This window comes from Diabrotica virgifera, chromosome 4 (genome assembly GCF_917563875.1).
Source record: "Diabrotica virgifera virgifera chromosome 4, PGI_DIABVI_V3a".
NCBI classification, from domain to species: Eukaryota; Metazoa; Arthropoda; class Insecta; order Coleoptera; family Chrysomelidae; genus Diabrotica; species Diabrotica virgifera.
Genome location: NC_065446.1, coordinates 128,886,509 through 128,907,678, shown reverse-complemented (window position 1 = coordinate 128,907,678; position 21,170 = coordinate 128,886,509). Strand labels below are relative to the sequence as shown.

The window sequence follows — 21,170 nt, the reverse complement described above, 5'->3', positions numbered from 1 at the left end:
AGGCAGATATCATATACACACTAGACTCGTGGGGGGAGTGAGTCAATACCAAATAAATACCCTCAGATCTATACCCTCTGAGCTATAGAAATCAAACATTGAGACGATGATTAATATAGTTTATCATTCGATAAGGGCTTCCTTTTTTCCAGTAACTCTCGCATTCCTTCTCCTCAATTCGTTTTTCAACGCACAAACAGCCCAAGATCCGTATTTTTCGGCCATAATTTATTATTTGTTAAATCGTAATCAAAAACACCATATACAAACTTCACGAATTGTCAAAACGTTGACCTCCAACTACACTAGCGCCGCCAAGCGGGATCAAATGCGTACATAGCTGCCATTGCCTTGTGTAATTACAATATTAAATAATAAACTATTTCCAAATGAATGAACGTTTAGTATCTATTAATGAGAATTTATCCCTTGACTTGGCAGGTAAAGAAAGGATTAAGAACGGTCGTCTGTAAATACAAAATACAAAGTACGATTGAGAGCGAGCATAAGCGAGCATAAGCGAGCGTAAGTTGCAATACGTGGCATCAATGATGTGTCGTTCAGAGAACTAAATTTAATAATAAAATACAGGGTGTCCCCGAGAATAGGGCGTTCCTTTAAGGTATGCATATAAAACACAATGTAGACCAAAAAAGTCCTATAACATTTTTTTCTAAAGTTTACCGTTTCAAAAAAAAAAGAATTACACTGTTCGCCATATAAGCGAACTTTTATTTTCATAAAATTAACTAATTTGGCATCACTGTACTAGAACTGTTTGTGATTTAGTTTATTGACACCACAAATTGTAGGTCAGACAGGTACACCTGCAAAATAATTGTATACTACATTCGCTCTCGCGAGATTTTTTTTGACACATTCGGAATAGGAAACATACAACACAAAAATTCCTACCTCACACTATTAACTGCTAAAATCAACTGAAATCAACTTTAATCTTTCATTAAAAAAGAAGAATTATTAGAAATAGTGGGAGTGTCTACTAATCTCATAAAATTTTGTGAAGTTTATTTCTACAAAATATTTTTATTTTGTACAATAAATAATTTTCTCAGTTGTTATTAATACATTATAATGGTGCAAATAAATAATTATTGATTGGCGTAAGATGCTTGTTATTTTTATGTCTGTTTACTATTAATAATATTGGCTATGAGCAGGTGCGTTGGTTTTGTAGTAATTTCCAGTCACTTCTGACAACTGAACTTTTAAAAAAAGAAATTACTAACGTCAGTGTCAAAGTGAATATCGATAGAGCGAATTCAGTATACCACCCCATGAATGAAATCCAAAAAAAACAAGAATTTGTTTGTCTGTTTAGGATGAAGACAGGGTTTAATGTAAATACTTATGGCTAAAATGCTGCAACTATTTTTGAATTGTGATTGTCTATGTTTAGATTTTTATATACATAGTTGTCAGATTTCAATTTGCATACCAAAATGTATTTTGGTTTTTAGCCAAACGGTTGCATTTAGAAAAAAATGTTATAAGACTTTTTTGCTCTACATGGTGCCTTCTACCTATCGGCATCTCGTCCTAAGTAATACGCCCTCTGGTGGCTATTGAAATAACCGAGCTAAGAGCCATTATTTATTTACTTTCACGTTGAAGGCATCATTGGAGACTTTGTTTGTTTAATCACGTTTAACGTGGTATGACACAATGTTAAAATTTATATGAGATTTATGTACAGTGACCGTCACTATTTCAAAACCAATTTTCAACTTGTGGGTATGTGCGTGAACTGTAAACTTTCTAGTTTAATAGTATCCCACATAACAATGATGTTCGTATCATGTTCTAAGCATATACTACCAACATTCGTCGGAGTATATTCTTTTTAGTATATGCGTAGTACAAGCATAGCATGTACCTTAAAAAACATTCTAAATTTCATGTTCTTTGCATATACTTTAAAGTATATTCTCGTACCGAATATACTGAGTACATTCGAGTACGTAGTAACTCGGAATATTCGTAAAAGTTTATTCTTAGAATATACCTTTATCGAATATTCTTAGCACATACTTATAAGTACATTCTTAATACATACTTATAAGTAGATACTTTTAAAAACTCTTAAAAATAATATGTATGTATAGGAAATATAATATTAGCCTTATAGATTATCAACTTCGTTATATTTTAGAATAATTAATAAAATTTATGTATGTAGGTAGTATTGGACGAATTTCATTTCAAAATTGTTGTATGGTAAAAAAGTTTAAACATTAATTGTATTAACGTTTATTATTAAAAATTCGTTTTCATAATTGAAATAACTTTACCATTTCGAGTTTATCACGAGTATTTTTACATCGTTGGAATTTGAATTTAGGTACATTCAATTCAATACGGGAGGCTGTGTTACGGGCCATTCCCATTCCAGAACCAAAGCATGCCAAAACCCACCCCACAACCAAAGGCTTTGGTGTTGCCAACCATCGAGTAAGCTTTTTGCGTCAACCTTAAAAATTCCCACTTTTATAAAAAAATTCCCTCCTGTTTACAAAATCTGAGAAGATATGTTTAATTATTTTCAAATATTTTGATTTTTTTTAATATATTACAATTTGGACTGGAACAAAAATTCCCTTTTGAGTTAACTTTTCCCTTTATCACCTTTTATGTTGAAAATTCCCGCAAAAAGTGAAATTTCCCTCCGTTTGGCAACACTCACTGGTGCACCGATGTTGTTATTCCACTTCCACAATACATATCCCCCTAACCCCGTCTTGTCTTATTCTGACCATTTCCCAGGCAACCAAACGACGTTTTTATAACGTAGATAACACGTCATAAAAATGACCAATTGACGTGTTTCTATGACGTAGTACCGATGTTGAAAATCACGTGTATTTGTCTCATAGATTTGACGTCATAATTGTGACGATTTTAAAACGTCTAAAAGGTGACGACTTCTATACGTCGGTAAAATCACGTCTTTAATACTTTCAAAAAGTGACCTCTTTCAGATGTTTTAAAATAGGTAGCATAAAAAATAGGTAACATGAAACCTATAGGTCTACGTCCCATGTGTCGATGAAGATATACTACCGTTAGTTTGAGATCGCTTGTGCATTAGAAACAATCTAACATTGATTCTGCATGATTGTACCAACCCTCGCATTATCTTTCGGAGTACGAAGACTGGGTCAAGCGTGACCCGAAATTCAGTTATTTCTTAATATTTTATGAAATAATTTTTTTACAAATCCGATTGATCGTAAGTTCTCCTTATTTGTTTCAATCTATTTTTTCGTATATAATTCGTGAACATGCAAATTACAGTTTTTCCTCTACGTAACATCTATGATGCCGGGTCAGTCCTGACCCGGTCTTCGGATTTCGAAGAATATTTTCAATATGTTTGTAGGTACACGTAAATCGCAGCCGTCTCTGTTTACGGGTATACGTACAGTGGAACCCCGATAAGTCGGCCTCCGATAACCGGAAGTCCGGCTAACCCGAACCGATTTTCATCAGACAAAACAAACATTTTTTCACTTTGACCAAGTTTTTTACCAAGAAATAAACAATACTGTATACAACTGTACTTAATTTAGATGTACATATTGTGCATATTTTATGTACTTCATGTTTTTGCAATTAAAATGGAGTTTATCTGTAAGTATACCGTGTTTTAATAATTTTTACTATATTCTCCGGTTAACTCGGATTTTCGATAACTCGGATCGGCCGCAGTCTCGATTAATCCGACTTATCGAGGTTCCACTGTATTCAAATATATGGCCGGAGCAAATTTACCTATGCCCGGTTTCTGTAAGGTGTTAAAATCTGGCCGCCGGAGCAAACTAGAATATGCCCATGAGTAACCATCTTAAAAAATTTAAATACAATAATTTAGGATTTTTTTTGTTTTTTGTTGAATTAAAGATACTGTTTAATAATACAGTGGAACCTCGATAAGTCGGCCCCCGATAACCCGGAACTCCGGCTAACCCGGACTGATTTTTATCAGACAAACATTTCAACAATAAAAATGTATTGCTGTTACAAAATCTCGTGAACCTAATTCATTCATTTGGTGACGTCAATATACGAACGAAACGATTGAATCCGACATTACTGAAAATATCAGGGTGCAGATGGGACTCTGTCGCGCAATTCGCAGCAAATAAAATAGTCGTATGTTTTTTGCTTCATTTTATTTCGGTTATACATACGCATTTTCAAGGTTCACGAGGTTTTGTACCAACTCTATGTAATATAATATTTGAAAGATAATGGAACCAGATTGAACTACATATACCATAGTAAAAATGACTCATCATGGCACACCACATTCATTGTGGTGTTATCGAAAACAGGCACCTGTATTATCGTTTATTTATTTGAAACTTTCTTAGCATTGTTTAGAAAAGACTATTAAAATTCTTTTTTTAACAATGGTCTTAGTTATCCTTGTTATTAAATAACATAACATCAGAGACGGTATTGTGTGTAGTAAAGTCGTTTTGTTCGCTTCGGTTTTGTAATCGTTCGTAAATTTATTCAGATTTTGTGTTTGCGTGTCTTTTGTCTATAAGGGCAACAAAACGTAAAAATGTTGTAGTGACAATGGAAAAGAAACTAGAAGCATTAAGTAGAATTGATAAAGGTGAATCTTGCAGCATTAAATTATGGTGTCGGTACATCTACAGTATCGGATTGGAAGAAAAATAAAACTAAAATCGAAGAATTTTTTTCAAAATGATAACAAAAGACAGTTTGGACAATCGGTGCAAAGCTAATAAAGCTAAGAATGAGACATTTGACGACGCTTTGTATGTGTGGTTTTGTGTGGAATGCGAACGTGGTTTACCAGTGTCTGTGTGACAATTATAACGGAGTTTATATGTAAGCATACCATATTTTATTAATTTTTACCATTTTCTCCGGCTAACCCGGATTTTCGATAACCCGGATTTTCGATAACCCGGATTTTCGATAACCCGGATCGGCCGCGGTCCCAATTAATCCGAGTTAACGGTGTTCCACTGTACTGACTATTTAAAATATCCTTATAAATAAAATGAGAATGGGTCACGCTTGACCCATCTTCGTAATCTAAGTAAGTCAAATAATCTCCGTACTCCGAAGGTTATAGAATGTTCACTATTTATATAAGTATACCTACTTACTGTGTCAAAACTGAAAAAACATACAAACTAATAAATAATTTATTAACAAATTACTCGATAACACATAATTAGTTCATTAACAGAAAATAAACATAACCTCAAACAGTTGTCAAGAAGAATACTGCATTAAACTAACTCACTGAGCAAAAACGAATACAAATCTCTTAATTAACACGTTTCTTCAACTAAATATCTAAATGAAAAGTCTTATTTTACCACACAAGACACAAACCACGTAAACAATAAATGAGAAATTTCTTATGAAAATTATTTAACGAAATTGTTTGGAGTAATACAAACAAGCTCCTCCCAATTTTGTGACTTCAGACTTAAACTGTCTGAAATGAAAACGTTTTTTAAACGTTATTTTAACGTCATTAATCTTACGTATTTAAAATCACCTACAAAAGACGTCTATATGACGTAATTTTCAAACACGTGTATATATTCAACCAAAACTGACGTTTCCTCGACGTTATATGACGTCAGTTGGTTGCCTGGGTTCTTACCTGAATGGATCAGGGTAGGAAACAACGGTAAAAATATGAAATCGAAAATATGTATCTATGCATGCAGTGGCAGTGACAAGCGGATACCTAGACATTCTTAGCCATCGTCCCGGCACAGGAGCGCGTGCGCGAAAAATATATTTTTGTAATTTTATTTCTCGACAATGGTTATCAAATTATTTGTTACAATAAGAAATAATATTATTTTTTTTTATTTTACTAGTCTATTATAATTAATGGGTTGTCAGAGTTGTAGCCAATATGATTCAGACTAGATATTATTTACCTACTTTTCTGACGATAAAATTAAAAATACCGCCTCTAATAATTATTGTATACCTACCTTGCAGTAGAGTAGAGGATCCGATATAAGGTCGATTTGCACCGATCTGTTTAATGGATAAAAATTATTGGATAAGTAATTAGCATGTTAGCAATTGCAAAAAATAAGGGTTGCCCTATCTAATCTTGTTCTTAACTTAACTATAATGAACTAATAATTAAAAAATCACTTTTTTTATGAATTGAAAAAAAATTCGACCTGGGCAGATATTATTTAAGATTTTTTGGATCATTCTAAACAAAAAAGTTCTTTTGTAATTTTTCTCTAAAATTGATCGTTTTCGAGTTATAAACAATTTAAAACTGAAAAAGAACGAAAGATGACAATTTTCAAGGCTCAAAAACACAAGTAAAAAATATATATCATTTTTGTAATCATCATCATCGAGTACCTAAATTCAAGTTCAAACCTTTTTCTATCAGGTCTCGATAAGAATTTTAGCAATGTTTTATTCTAAAAACATATTTTTTTAATTGTTCATGAGTAAGGTTTCTTATGGGGAGACGGGTACTAACAACTAAAAAACAATGTTTCAGAATGAAAGTCCAAAAGACTTATTAGTCCTGTCGCCAGGGGGGGTACAACGGCCTCGTTAATTCAGATGGACTTACCCAAGTTTTTTTTATGTATTTTGACCCGTAGAACACGAATTTTTTGGGTAACAGTTGATCCGGATGTCGATAAGATTGTTATAGACCAAGAACTTGAGGAATCAAATAACAGCGATTTTTGGCAAAACAAAACAATATTTTGTATTTTTTGGGTCATTTTAAGCAAAAAATATTTCTACAAGTTTTTTAGTAGGATGCACAGTTTTCGAGATAAACGCGGTTGAACTTTCAAAAAATCGAAAAACTGCAATTTTTAAACCCGAATAACTTTTGATTAAAAAATAAAATAGCAATTCTGCTTAGCGCCTTTGAAAGTTCAAGTCAAATTATGTCGGTTTTGATTATTTGCATTGCTAAAAATTTATTGTGTTATTGTTAAACAAAGCTACAAACAACTAGTGCGTGAGTGATGTTTCTATGATTTCTCATTTAAAATCGAACGAGTAGGTAGAATAGGTACTAGTGCAATCAAGACTATTTCTACGTTACATGCGTTAAAACACATGTAAAAGCACGGGAAACCCTACGTGTTTATAGCTTTGTTAAATAATAAAAAAATAAATTTTTACCAATGGAAATAATCAAAACCGATATAATTTGACTTAAACTTTTAAATGCGGTAAGCAGACTTGCTATTTTATTTTTTAATCAAAAGTTTTTCGGGTTCAAAAATTGCAATTTTTCGATTTTTTTAAAGTTCAACCGCGTTTATCTCGAAAACTGTGCATCCTACGAAAAAACTTGTAGAAATATTTTTTACTTAAAATGGCCCAAAAAATACAAAATAGTGTTTTGTTTTGCCAAAAATCGCTGTTATTTGATTCCTCAAGTTCTTGGTCTATAACAATCTTATCGACATCCGGATCAACTGTTACCCAAAAAATTCGTGTTCTACGGGTCAAAATACATAAAAAAAACTTGAGTAAGTCCATCTGAATTAACGAGGCCGTTGTACCCCCCCTGGCGACAGGACTATTATATCGGATGCTCTACTACAAGGAATAATTATTAGAGACTGTATTATTCATTTTATCGTCAAAAAAATAAATAATACCTAGTAGTCTGAATCATATTCGTTACAACTCTGGCAATCCATTAATTATAATAGACTAGTAAAATAGAAAAACTATATTATTTCTTATTTTAACCAATAATTTGAAATTTGATAATCATTGTCGAGAATTAAAATTACAAATATGTATACATAGTTTCCGCGCACGCGCTCCTGTGCCGGGACGATGGCTGAGAATGTCTAAGTATTTGCTTGTGTGGCAGTGTGGCAGTGGCAGTGTTAAGGATGAAGACGAATGATATAGGACTAAAGAACATACATAATCTCTTTATTTTGTCAAAATAGATATAATCTATTTTGGTAACTCAATATTATTTAATAAATAGATATAAGTAAGTACATATAAGTATATACATTTTAGTTACTCATACATAGTTTAGTTTAGCTAAATATTATAATATAATAGTTTATATAGATAACTAAAATTTATAAATATGTACTTACTTTTTAAGTAATATTGCAAAATGTAGGTACTAACTACATTCTCATTTGCCATTAAAATATGTAAATATAATAGGTATTTGGTAGACCCAGTAGAACCTAAGATGAGATTAGGTGATGCTGAAAACATACTTCTGAGCAATATAGCACTTGATAGCACTTTCTTAGAATATCCTTAAAAATGTATTCTTCTAATACAAAGATGTGCAGTAGTACGTTCTAAGTATACAGGGTGAGGCAGATAACTGGCCTATTAGAAATATCTCGAGAACTAAAGGCAACAGAATCATGAAAATTGGAATAAGGGGGTTTTCAAGGATGATCTATTAAACGAAAATATTTTCATCTCTTTGCAACTTCCGGTTATACCGGAAGTTGCTTATAACTTCGTTTTTTTAATGGGACACCCTGTATATTTTTACATTTTTGGATTCTCTTCGATGTCTTCTTTCTTAAAATAGAAGGTTTTGTAATATTATACAGGGTATTTTAAAAGATAATTACGTTTTTTTATTAATTTCGTAGCAACATTCACACCCTGTAGAATTGTAGTAGTTTGACATCTAAAACTCTACTTACGTTCAAATGATTTTTAATATACTCTACTATTGTTAAGAATCATTAGTATAGCTAAATTTTTAATTTTAGTATACAGGGTTGGTCGAAACTCGGAATGAGTATTTTCTGAGTTTTCTTAAATGGAACACCCTGTATTTTAGTATTGTAATGAAATTATATTTTATGGTACTTTTTTATTTCTTAAGCATTCCCTATACCTAACTGCTTTAATTTGTGCTTAATTGTTAATCGCACCAACAATCTTAACTAAGTAGGTATTTCGATAGCTAAACCATTATTGGTAATTTTAAGGACCAGTCTGGATTAATATGTATTTATTTCTGAAAAATTATTTGGGATTGAGTATTTTCACGGCCAACCTAATAAAATTTTACGTATTTTTTTGTTGCAATTAATGCTTAGCTTGAATCACCAATAACTCACAAATTAAAGCAGTTAGGTATAGGGAATGCTTAAGAAATAAAAAAGTACTATAAAATATCATTTCACTACAATACAAAAATACAGGGTGTTCCATTTAAGAAAACTCAGAAAATACTCATTCCGAGTTTCGACCAACCCTGTATACTAAAATTAAAAATTTAGCTATACTAATGATTCTTAACAATAGTAGAGTATATTAAAAATCATTTGAACGTAAGTAGAGTTTTAGATGTCAAACTACTACAATTCTACAGGGTGTGAATATTGCTACGAAATTAATAAAAAAACGTAATTATCTTTTAAAATACCCTGTATAATATGACAAAACCTTATATTTTAAGAAAGGAGACATCGATGAGAATCCAAAAATGTAAAAATATACAGGGTGTCCCATTTAAAAAACGAAGTTATAAGCAACTTCCGGTATAACCGGAAGTTGCAAAGAGATGAAAATATTTTCATTTAATTGATCATCCTTCAAAAACCCTTTATTCCAATTTTCATGATTCTGTTGCCTTTAGTTCTCGAGATATTTCTAATAGGCCAGTTATCTGCCTCACCCTATATAAATAGAAGGTTTATAGCACTTCCTTGGAATATTCTAAAAAGTACGTTCTTAGTATAAACTAAAAAGATGTGCGGTAGTACGTTCTAAGTATATAAATAGAAGGTTTGTAGCACGTCTTTGGAATGTTCTAAAAAGTATATTCTTAGTATATACTGAAAAGAAGTGCGGTAGTACATTCTAAGTATATACATAGAACGTTTAAGTACTGTAATGTAGTATATACTCAGTATGCATGATACTATGACAGGACTTGTCATAGTATCATGCTCAGTATGTGCTCTGCACATTCGCAATGGTAATTACGCATATTCTTAGTATATACTTTTTCTGAAAAGTATGTTCTATGAATCTACTAAGAACATGAAATTGTTATGTGGGATCTAGTTAAGATTTCCAAAGAAAGCAGTAATTTTTTTATAACTGTACTTAAAGGAACCCATGTCATAACTTACTTGGTATCCTGCCCTAAAACTTGGATTTATGTAATAATTTTTGAACTTCTGTACAAAATAACTACCATAAATGATTAACTAAGCAATAAGCTTTATTTTAAGTAAACGTTCATTATTCATACTGACATAATTTTTGAATTAACTGTACCTAAAGACAATTAAAGATAAAAGTTATACTTAAAAACTGCAATCTAGGGATTTTGTTGATATAACCCTAACAAGTTGGCATTGTTCTAGTGATAAATTAGTTCGGCTATCACTTAATAGGTGAGAAACTGAGTTCACGTGTCATTTAGTAGATGGCAGCAGTGATGTATTAAATGACGACAGATGTGCGTTTGCCAAATGTTAAAAAAATCTGCAAAACATTGAAAACGAGTTTTGTAACCATGGAAATACCAATCACTTGGTTTTGTTTAGAAAAGTGCCCCTCCCCCTGCCAGTAAACATTTTGGACTTATGTTTGAGTTTCAATCATGATATTGTGACCTCTCTGTGGCTCGGTGGCATGGTAAGAACGCCTACCTTTGGACCTAAAGGTCGTGAGTTCGAATCTCACCTTGGTGGAGAATTTTTCATTTATTAAAAATTAATAAATGAAAATAGTTTCTCTCCTTGTGGGATCGGTACTCACCGGAGGGACCGCAGACGTTCGGATACAATGATACAATTAGCGTTTCTTTGCAAAAACAATAAGGTGACCAACTGTACTAATTTACTGAGTTTTCTACTTTTTTTCGTTAACTGTACTCTTTTCAAACCTGTACTCTGAAAGTACTCATTTGTATAATTTTATACTCATTGTGAATGGATAGAATGGCTAGTGAACTTTAGAGCATTAAATTGTTTCAAATGGACCCTTCTAAAACAGTAAATTTGCCTCGCACCATTTGCCTCGCACCAGTTGCCTCGCACCATTTGCCTCGCACCATTTGCCTCGCACCATTTACCTTGCACCATTTGCCCCGCACCATTTGCCTCGCACCATTTGCCTCGCACCATTTGCCTCGCACCATCCCGCACCATTCGCCTCGCACCATTTGCCTCGCACCATTTGCCTCGCACCAGTTGCCTCGCACCAGTTGCCTCGCACCATTTACCTCGCACCATTTGCCTCGCACCATTTGCCTCGCACCAGTTGCCTCGCACCATTTGCCTCGCACCATTTGCCTCGCACCATTTGCCTCGCACCACTTGCCTCGCACCATTTGCCTCGCACCATTTGCCTCGCACCATCCCGCACCATTCGCCTCGCACCATTTGCCTCGCACCATTTGCCTCGCACCATTTGCCTCGCACCAGTTGCCTCGCACCAGTTGCCTCGCACCATTTACCTCGCACCATTTGCCTCGCACCATTTGCCTCGCACCAGTTGCCTCGCACCATTTGCCTCGCACCATTTGCCTCGCACCATTTGCCTCGCACCACTTGCCTCGCACCATTTGCCTCGCACCATTTGCCTCGCACCATTCGTCCCGCACCATTCGCCTCGCACCATTTGCCTCGCACCATTTGCCTCGCACCATTTGCCTCGCACCATTTGCCTCGCACCATCCCGCACCATTCGCCTCGCACCATTTGCCTCGCACCATTTGCCTCGCACCAGTTGCCTCGCACCAGTTAGTTGCCTCGCACCATTTACCTCGCACCATTTGCCTCGCACCATTTGCCTCGCACCAGTTGCCTCGCACCATTTGCCTCGCACCATTTGCCTCGCACCATTTGCCTCGCACCACTTGCCTCGCACCATTTGCCTCGCACCATTTGCCTCGCACCATTCGTCCCGCACCATTCGTCCCGCACCATTCGCCTCGCACCATTTGCCTCGCACCATTTGCCTGGCACCATTTGCCTCGCACCATTCGTCCCGCACCATTCGCCTCGCACCATTTGCCTCGCACCATCCCGCACCATTCGCCTCGCACCATTTGCCTCGCACCATTTGCCTCGCACCAGTTGCCTCGCACCAGTTGCCTCGCACCATTTACCTCGCACCATTTGGCTCGCACCATTTGCCTCGCACCATTTGCCTCTCACCAGTTGCCTCGCACCATTTGCCTCGCACCATTTGCCTCGCACCACTTGCCTCGCACCATTTGCCTCGCACCATTTGCCTCGCACCATTCGTCCCGCACCATTCGCCTCGCACCATTTGCCTCGCACCATTTGCCTCGCACCACTTGCCTCGCACCATTCGTCCCGCACCGTTCGCCTCGCACCATTTGCCTCGCACCATTTGCCTCGCACCATTTGCCTCGCACCAGTTGCCTTGCACCATTTACCTCGCACCATTTGCCTCGCACCATTTGCCTCGCACCATTTGCCTCGCACCAGTTGCCTCGCACCATTTGCCTCGCACCACTTGCCTCGCACCATTTGCCTCGCACCATTTGCCTCGCACCATTCGTCCCGCACCATTCGCCTCGCACCATTTGCCTCGCACCATTTGCCTCGCACCAGTTGCCTTGCACCATTTACCTCGCACCATTTGCCTCGCACCATTTGCCTCGCACCATTTGCCTCGCACCAGTTACCTCGCACCAGTTGCCTCGCACCATTTACCTCGCACCATTTGCCTCGCACCATAATCTAAAGTTACTATATATTATAAACTAACTTTAAATTTCTATAATGTTAATATACTTTGGATGAATACATAAGACAAGTAATGTAAGACTGTATTTCAATCAGAGAAATAGAGACTTTTTCATTGTGTCGTTATATAAAGTGACTAATTGCGCGAATTAAGTGAGAAAAAACTATTATTTAGTAGATAGCAAAAACTCATATTATTTATTTAGCGTATATTTACAAGTTTTCGTTCGTAATCCTTTTTTTATGTAAATATTTTATGGGTCCGCGGTACCAGACACAGATTTAGTGGTAGGATTTAAATTTTTAGCCCAGAAACATTTTAGGACCAATTATTTTTGGCCCAGAAACAGATTGAGTATTAGGATTAATTATTTTTGGTCCAGAAACAGTAGGATTCATTATTTTTGGCCTAGACACAGGTTTAGTATTAGGATTAATTAAATTTTTGTCCCAGAAACAGATTTAGTAGTAGGATTTAAATTTTTAGCCCAGAAACATTAGGATTAATTATTTTTGGCCCAGAAACAGATTTAGTATTAGGATTTAAATTTTTCTGTAGGTTTAGGAGATTAACATATTTTCAATACTTGCAAGGTGTACTCTTTTTGAACAAAAAATAGTTGGTCACCTTAAAAAACAATGACTTCGACTTTGCTAAGTAACAAGACATTTACACAACACACACACACACACACCACACATTACACTCATATGTATACCTTGGAAAAGTCGTCAACTCGAAATAGGATCAAACAACCGAAATGCGGTCTAGAATTGAAAAGGCCAGAGCAACATTTATGACAACATGAGAAATATATTCATCAAATTCGATATATCTATCCCACTAAAAATACGGCTGCTAAAATGATATCTTTCCGGTCTTGCTGTACGGAGCAGAGGCCTGGACAATAACGGAAACATTGATGAAAAAGCTAGAGGAATTCGAAATGTGGGTGTACCGACCTATCCTCAAAATATCCTGGACGACTCACACTACCAACGTAGAGATATTGCGCATAGGGGAAAACAAAAATAAGAAATCTCTTTCACAATTAAGAAACGGAAACCTGAATACCTCGATCATATTATGAGACATGATAAATATCGTATACTGCCACTGACAATACAGAGTAAAATAGAGAGCAAAGGTGGACCCAGAAGAAGAAGACACTCATGGCTTCAAAACTTACGCCAATGGTTTGGACTAACGTGCCAATGTCCGCAACGGACGAGGCACATGAATAAGAAGAAGAATAATTTAAAATGAAGTATACTTCTTTTTCTCACGGTGCTTATTCGTTCCGGATGTTGGCGATCAGCATGGCTATCCTAACTTTGCTTGCTGCTATTCGGAATAGTCTGTTTGTCGATGTATTGAACCAGTTTCTCAGATTATGAAGCCAAGATATTCTTCTTTTCCCTGGTCCTCTCTTCCCAATACCTTGCCCTGAAGAATGAGTAGCGGCAATCTCTATTCATTCCTCATAACACGGCCAAGATATTCTACTTTGCTCTCTGTGATAATAATGTGTGTTAATAATCTCGCATTCCTTGCCCATTGCCCATTCTACGTAAGACTTCAACATTGGTCACACGACTCATCCACGAAATTCTTAAAATGCGACTGTAATACCACATCTCGAATGCCTTGAGTTTTCTTAAAGAAGCTTCGGAAAGAGTCCAGGCTTCTACTCCGTATAATAATCTAGAAAATACATAGGATCTGATAATAGAAATTTTGTTACCAAGTGGTAAATGTGACTTCTGAAACGAGACTTCATCATTATGATAGCTGATCTCGCTTTTCCTATGCGTTGTTTTATTTCACTAGAGTGGTCCCATTGACTGTTTATGTAGGTACCAAGGTATGTGTAGCTGTTCACTCTGTCAATTGTTTGTTGGTTAACCAAAAGCCGTATAATATATTTCGCTCTTACTGACTACCATTACTTTCTTTTTTTCGTATTGAAATTAAGTCCACGTTCACTACTTATCTTATATGCGCGACATTATTCTTTGCAAATCATCTAGGCTATCTGCAAAACTACTGTGTCGTCGGCATATCTAATGTTTAGATCTATCTAATCCAGTTTCCTCCAAGATGGTTATGAGTATGAGCTTATCATGTTGTACTCTATCAAATGCCTTTTTGTAGTCGATAAAACAAATATATAGGTACGTCATAGTTGACATATCTGCACCTCTGCATAAGCAGTTGGACAGTCAATAGAGCCTCTCGGCTGCCTATAAGGGCAAGGCATTGCGGAATCCAATCTTTGTCCATGATACTTGTTCTTCGCATTTTTTATACATTCTGCTGTACCTATATCACTTTTAAAAATGTTTTAAGTAAGTGGCTCATTAGGCTAATTATTATTCTGCCTCGCATGTTGAAATGAGAAATGAAATGAAAATGTGAAATTTTCCGAGGAAAAAACTTCCCCTGTTGAAAAAACATTCAATATGAAAAAAGTTATTGTAGTGACGCTGTTTTTCAATTGACTTACGTATTTTACATTTATTAAAAATACTAATTTTATACTCGATCTTCATTCTGAGAATTAGCATAATTCTTTTTTGGTCATTTAGATAGGCACTTACTTGTATTTCAAATAATTGCAAATTTCTTTAGTTTGAAATAAATCTTTTTGAGCAGGTAAAGAATTACGAATTGCCGTCTGTAAATATAATATTAAATAATAAACTATTTCCAAATGAATGAACGTTTAGTATCTATTAATCTATTAATGAGAATTTACCCTAGGTAGGTAAAGAAAGGATTAAAAACTGTCGTCTGTAAATACAAAGTACGATTGAGAGCGAGCTGTGCCGAGCTTAAGTTGCAATGGGGCTTTTCATCGATTGTCATTTGTTTCGAGCTTCTGTCATGTGTCACATAATATTAATATATCTACGTCATACGTCTTTAATTTGTATCATTGTAAATACCAATAACGTATGACGTAGATATATTAATATTATCTAACACATGACAGAAGCTCGAAACAAATGACTGTGAATGAAAAGCCCTATACGTGGCATCAATGCTGTGTCGTTCAGAGAACTAAATTTAATAATAAAATATATGTACGTGCTGCCATCTATTCAAAGAATTGTTAAACGTTAGTTTACAAATTCGCCACCTATTTTGACCATAGCGTGCTAATACCCCCTTAATTGTTGCTGTATATTACTTCATGACTAAACTGTAACATATTACTGTAACTTTATGACTTAATAATAAAACATTAACAATAATAATTACAATCTTTGGTGTACACTAACCTGAGATATTTTTTTCTTATAAAGTTCACTAAAATAAAACTTGTAACTAACAAAATTGTCTATTATTCAATAAGAATAAACGATAGTCACACAAAAAAATATAATTGAATTAAAAAAAAAACACAGATAAACGGACAAAACTAACTTAAAAACACATAAAACTAATGCAACATACAATATGCAAACAATAATTACAATGACTCTTAGCTCAGTTCACTTTGATACCACATTGGCGCTGCGATCTTAATCCGAATCGGCAATACCTTTAACCCTTATTCAGGTAAGGTGGGTCCAACGGGCCCGAGACGCCAATTCTTTTATCAGAAACTGATAAAAATAATTTTATTGCATTTTATGCATCACTCAATTTGTTTAGAAGTATGTTTACTTCAACATAGTCATGAGCTTATCATTTTTGAAATTATTGCGTCGAAAGAATTTTGTCACGTAAACGGGCAACACGGGCCCGTCGGACCCTATTTGTATTTATACCTAAAGTCTAAAATTTTTTTACAGAAGTTAATCTGGCAGTCAGGTAATGTTTTTGTGGATTATCTAAACGACTTTTATGATTCCGGAAATCCAATAATAAAGTCTAAATGTGGAACAAACAATGTAAACATTCCTTTGATGTGAACATCAAAGAGATGCTTACAATAGGTGTTATATCTATTCTAAATTAATTTTAAAAACTGATAATCATTGGTGGAATGCAATAATATTGTTAGGTAGGTACCTGCACATGTTTTGAAATAAATAATGCATCTGCTATCAGTCGTTTGATATCGATGTTAGTTTCGACAACTAAGCTCCTAAAATTATATTGAATTACAGTGAAAGTAGATAGTGCAAATAAAATGTCCCAAAAACCATTATCTGCTGCAGAACTGCAAGATATTGCAAATAATTTATGGGATTCCGATGATGAAGAATCTCCTGCAGTAGGTGGCATTGAAAGTGACTCTGAAATTGAAGATCATCTTTCGGAAGCAAGTGAAGAGGATGATCAGCAAGTAGTATTGAGTGATAATGAAGAAGAATGTGTAGCTACAAGTTCCCAGATTTCAGAGTGTGTAATTTTTGAAACTTAAGATGGAATTAACTAGAAGTGTCAACTACAACCGACATGACGTATGCTATCCTGCGACATAATAAAAAGCAAAGTGCACAAAGTAATATTAGTCCCTGGTCAAAGTGTAGATGATCTTGTTGACTCCTTTTGTTTGTTTGAGGACGAAAAAATTATGAACGAAATAGTGAAGTGTACAAATAAAGAAGCCGCAAAAGTCATGGGGATAGAGGACTGTAAATATTGCGACCCTACAGAGCTACATATATGCCTTTATTGGACAACTAATAACTTCAGGCAGATCGCTCTCTCGAGGTTGACCGCATACTATAGTAGCACCTTTTTTAATCTAGACAATTTAAATTGAACTTTAATAAAAAATCAAAAAAGAATATTAGAAATATATATGTTAATATGAATAGTTCATTCAAGAGCAGTGGTGGGCCCAACGGACCCGGATGACCTATTGCCTGGATGAGTTTTAAGGAACGCACTATTTTCGGGGACACCCTGTATATGTACGTGCTGCCATGATACTATATCATGCGTGCTGCCATCTATTCAAAGAATTGTAGTTTACATAATCGCCACCTATTTTGCATGCGGCGTGCTATGCTTCTTTTCATGTGCATTTTCAGTGCGTCACAAATGATAGAAAAAAAGGTAAGTCCGTGATAATATACATTTTAGTGACATGACATTTTAGTAAAATCTGACAGTTGTCACGTTTTATTTGCAATTTGGCATAAAATGAAATCAATTGTGTTTATTGCATTTATAAAATGGTATTTTCTTTGATTTGTATAGTCTTATAAATTGTACAGATTATATTCGTAGATATATTATAATTCGTAAATAATTTTTTTCGATTATAGCGCTATCTATTGACAACTAGAATAAATGTTATAAATGTCACCGACGAATTGTAATCACCGACGTGCGTTTTTCTGTCACATGCAATTTAATGCGTTAGAAAGAAATCGAAAAACTGTGACTCACTGAAAGATCCTCATGAGAAAAAGCATAATACCCCCTTAAGTTTTGAAATAGATGATGACATGGGCGCTCCTATAAAAATTTTTAGGGGGGACAGACAGTGCGAGCTCGCTTAGATGAAGCGCTCGCTATAGGGCTTTTCATTCAGTCATTTGTTTCGAGCTTCTGTCATAATGTCGTATAATCCGTGTATATTAATATTATACACAGATTATACAACATATGACAGAAGCTCGAAACAAATGACAATAGATGAAATGCCCTATTGCCTTGGAACACGAAGCAGCTAGTCAAGCTTCCCGAAACAATCCAGTACTATGCTCTTTTTTTAAACCAGGAGCAGCAATTCAAATTTACCGCGCCGTAATGCTTGTTTGTAATTAGTTCAACCTCAGCCAAGTTTACTCCACTGTTATGAAATTTGGACACTATTTACATTTATGAAATTTGGACACTATTAGCATTTCATAGGTTAATTAAGTTAAATCGGCGATTTTTTGCGTTTTCTGCGTTATACCTTTAATGTTTAAATTTTTAGTCTGCTTTTATATAAAAAGCAATTGTTTTTAGAACTCTTTAGCGACGTATTAGTATAATATAATATTCGACGTATTAGTATAATATAATATTTTTGGATTACCGTCGAAGGCCGACATGATCAACCAAAAAGAAGATGTATTTGATGATTTTTCTAGTGACTTTCTTGGGGGGTGTGAATCTGTCTTTTTAGTTTACTCCTCATGGCTTAAAAACAGAGCATAACCGTAAAAAAAGGCGATAAACAAAATAATGAACGTTTGGAGGAAATAGTACGGAAATAAGTGCTTCGTAACCATAGACATAATAAAGGGTAGACCAGGCAATGTATGGGCTGCTCTGTGTATCGAGGCGTATCGCCAAAATTAAGGATTGAGTGGTCTAGCCATCTCTGTCTGTCACATATGAGCGGGATCGTTTAGTAAAAAGAGATAGACAGACCACCGACCGACGGACCGACTGCCCGCGTGTTACGCTGTTTTGGTCAGTATGCTTTGTCTACACTTAATATGTTTATTTTCATATTTCATAACACGATTCTGAAGAGACGCGCGAAGAGGGCTTGGAAGTGGAAGAGTTCGTTCAATTCAAATACAGATACTGCCTCGAGTTGTACCCAAACACCTTTCTTATAGGCCAGGGTAATAAGACAAAAATATACCCTGTTCGTGAAACTTCAGCAGCCAGGGTACTGAAGCGTTTTTTCGACAGGTAATACCTATAGGAACAAACTATTTCCTGCGTAGGATCTGGTGGCCATTTGTATTTATAAACAATTAACTGTCAAAAAATGGCATTTTCCCCTTTTTTCAAATCAACGGAACACAGTGAAACTTATGATTTTTTTTAGTACAAATAGCTTCGAGACTGTAGAAAAAGCTTTAAAATGACGTATTACAAAGTTTGATATACTCATTTATTGTTAATAAAATTGCGAAAAAAGGTCGGAGTTGCAAAAAAAATATTTTCTCAATAACTGTTGTAAAAATTAGTGCAGAGCTTTGAAATTTTTGTCAAATGAAGGTTCTCTGGTGCTTAATATGTGATAAAAATTGCAAAGCGATTCATTCAATTGTTTAAATTTTATTCAAATTGTTTATCCCAGAGAGCATTTTTTTTTTTGCAATAACATAAGTCAGAAAAAATGACCTTAGAACCATTCCACAGGTGTCAAATGAAAGAGCATGAGCTACATTTTCAACATGGTTTAAAAAAGTGAATAAAAAATGCATTTATTAGTAATAAATAATTATGCAAAGGTATCGTCAATTTTTCTTTATAAACTTTTTGAATAACTTTTTTACCCTGTTTTAAGTGCACAACTACAAAGTAATGTTATCTATATCATAATTGATAAAAAATTGTAATAAATATGTATAATTTCTCATATAACAAAATAAAAAGTTTATAAGGAAACATTTACGATACTTTTGCATAATTGAGGCGTTCAGAACCATAGTGGATCAAGTCCATAAAACATAAATCAGAGATATTTAGAGTTAAAGTTAAAAAGTTCTCCACTATTACATAATACACCAACGAACCTAATCTAAGTGAAAACCTCTTATGTAATATGTAGTTTAAATAATTAAACTATGTGTAATATAAAATAAATAACCTTTTTGGAAATAATTGGAGACTCTTGAAAAAAATTGGACTTGATCCATTATTACTCTGAAATATTTGGTGGAAAAAAAGGATTAAAAAGCGAACTATGACAAAACTGGAAATTTAGTTACAAAAAATAATAACAGTAAAAAACTTATTACAAGAATGTTCAATAATACTCTCACAGCTAAGTGACATTAGTTTTAATCATCATAGACCAGTAAATCGTTTATGTCGTCTTCTTCATCCTGTTGCTGGGTTCGTGAACGGGTTCCTGTGTTGATGTAGAGATTTTTAAAATGATGGTGTGTGACTGGTGGCAAATATGGGAGGAGAGACAGCATGTCCTTTTTCTTTGCTTCTGTTACGAGTCTAGGTGTGGAGTACAGATTACCTTGATTACCAATGAATTTTGAGACATTTGTTTTGGCCATCGAAACAGTAAAAAACGGAAAATCTTCATTCAGCGTAGGTTTGTACTTCAAAACCCAAGGATCTTTTCTCTCGTACCTCATCCATCTCATTTCTAACCATTTCACAGGTGCTCCATCACTATCTTTTTTTCTGTTTACAAGAATATCTTCTATTTTCTTGGTCGACACAATTGTCGCTCCTTTTTATGTTATTTACTTCAAAAGGCACTGTCAATTTTGAAGTTTTTATTACATCAATCCAGTCGTCTGGCCCAAAGATGTGAGAACATTTTCTGGCAGCCTTTTCAATAACCCCAAAATCTCGGTCGTTTGGCAAAAAGGAGTGGCCAAATACAATAAACTTGTGATCTATCGTTTTTATGTTTATGGAAGGATCTTAAACAAGATTTAGTAATGTGGCAGCCACTTTAAAATTTCTGTTTTGTCCTGTACATGAATCTGAATATAGAGTTATGTGCTTATGATTATTGGCATGCTTTC

General features: G+C 34.9%; 2 protein-coding genes across 2 annotated transcripts in view; both read right to left on the bottom strand.

The window, feature by feature from the left end:
* LOC114329328 (serine/threonine-protein phosphatase 5) overlaps positions 1-21,170 on the bottom strand; it is a 163,116-nt gene that overhangs the window by 120,043 nt on the left and 21,903 nt on the right. The window lies entirely within an intron of this gene.
* LOC126883921 (uncharacterized) lies at positions 9,657-19,548 on the bottom strand. Its single transcript, XM_050649693.1, has 2 exons — positions 11,809-19,548; positions 9,657-11,696 (listed from the first exon to the last, which is right to left on the bottom strand). The coding sequence occupies exons 1-2, from the start codon at positions 12,750-12,752 to the stop codon at positions 11,015-11,017; spliced, it is 1,626 nt and encodes a 541-aa protein (XP_050505650.1). The 5' UTR covers positions 12,753-19,548; the 3' UTR covers positions 9,657-11,014.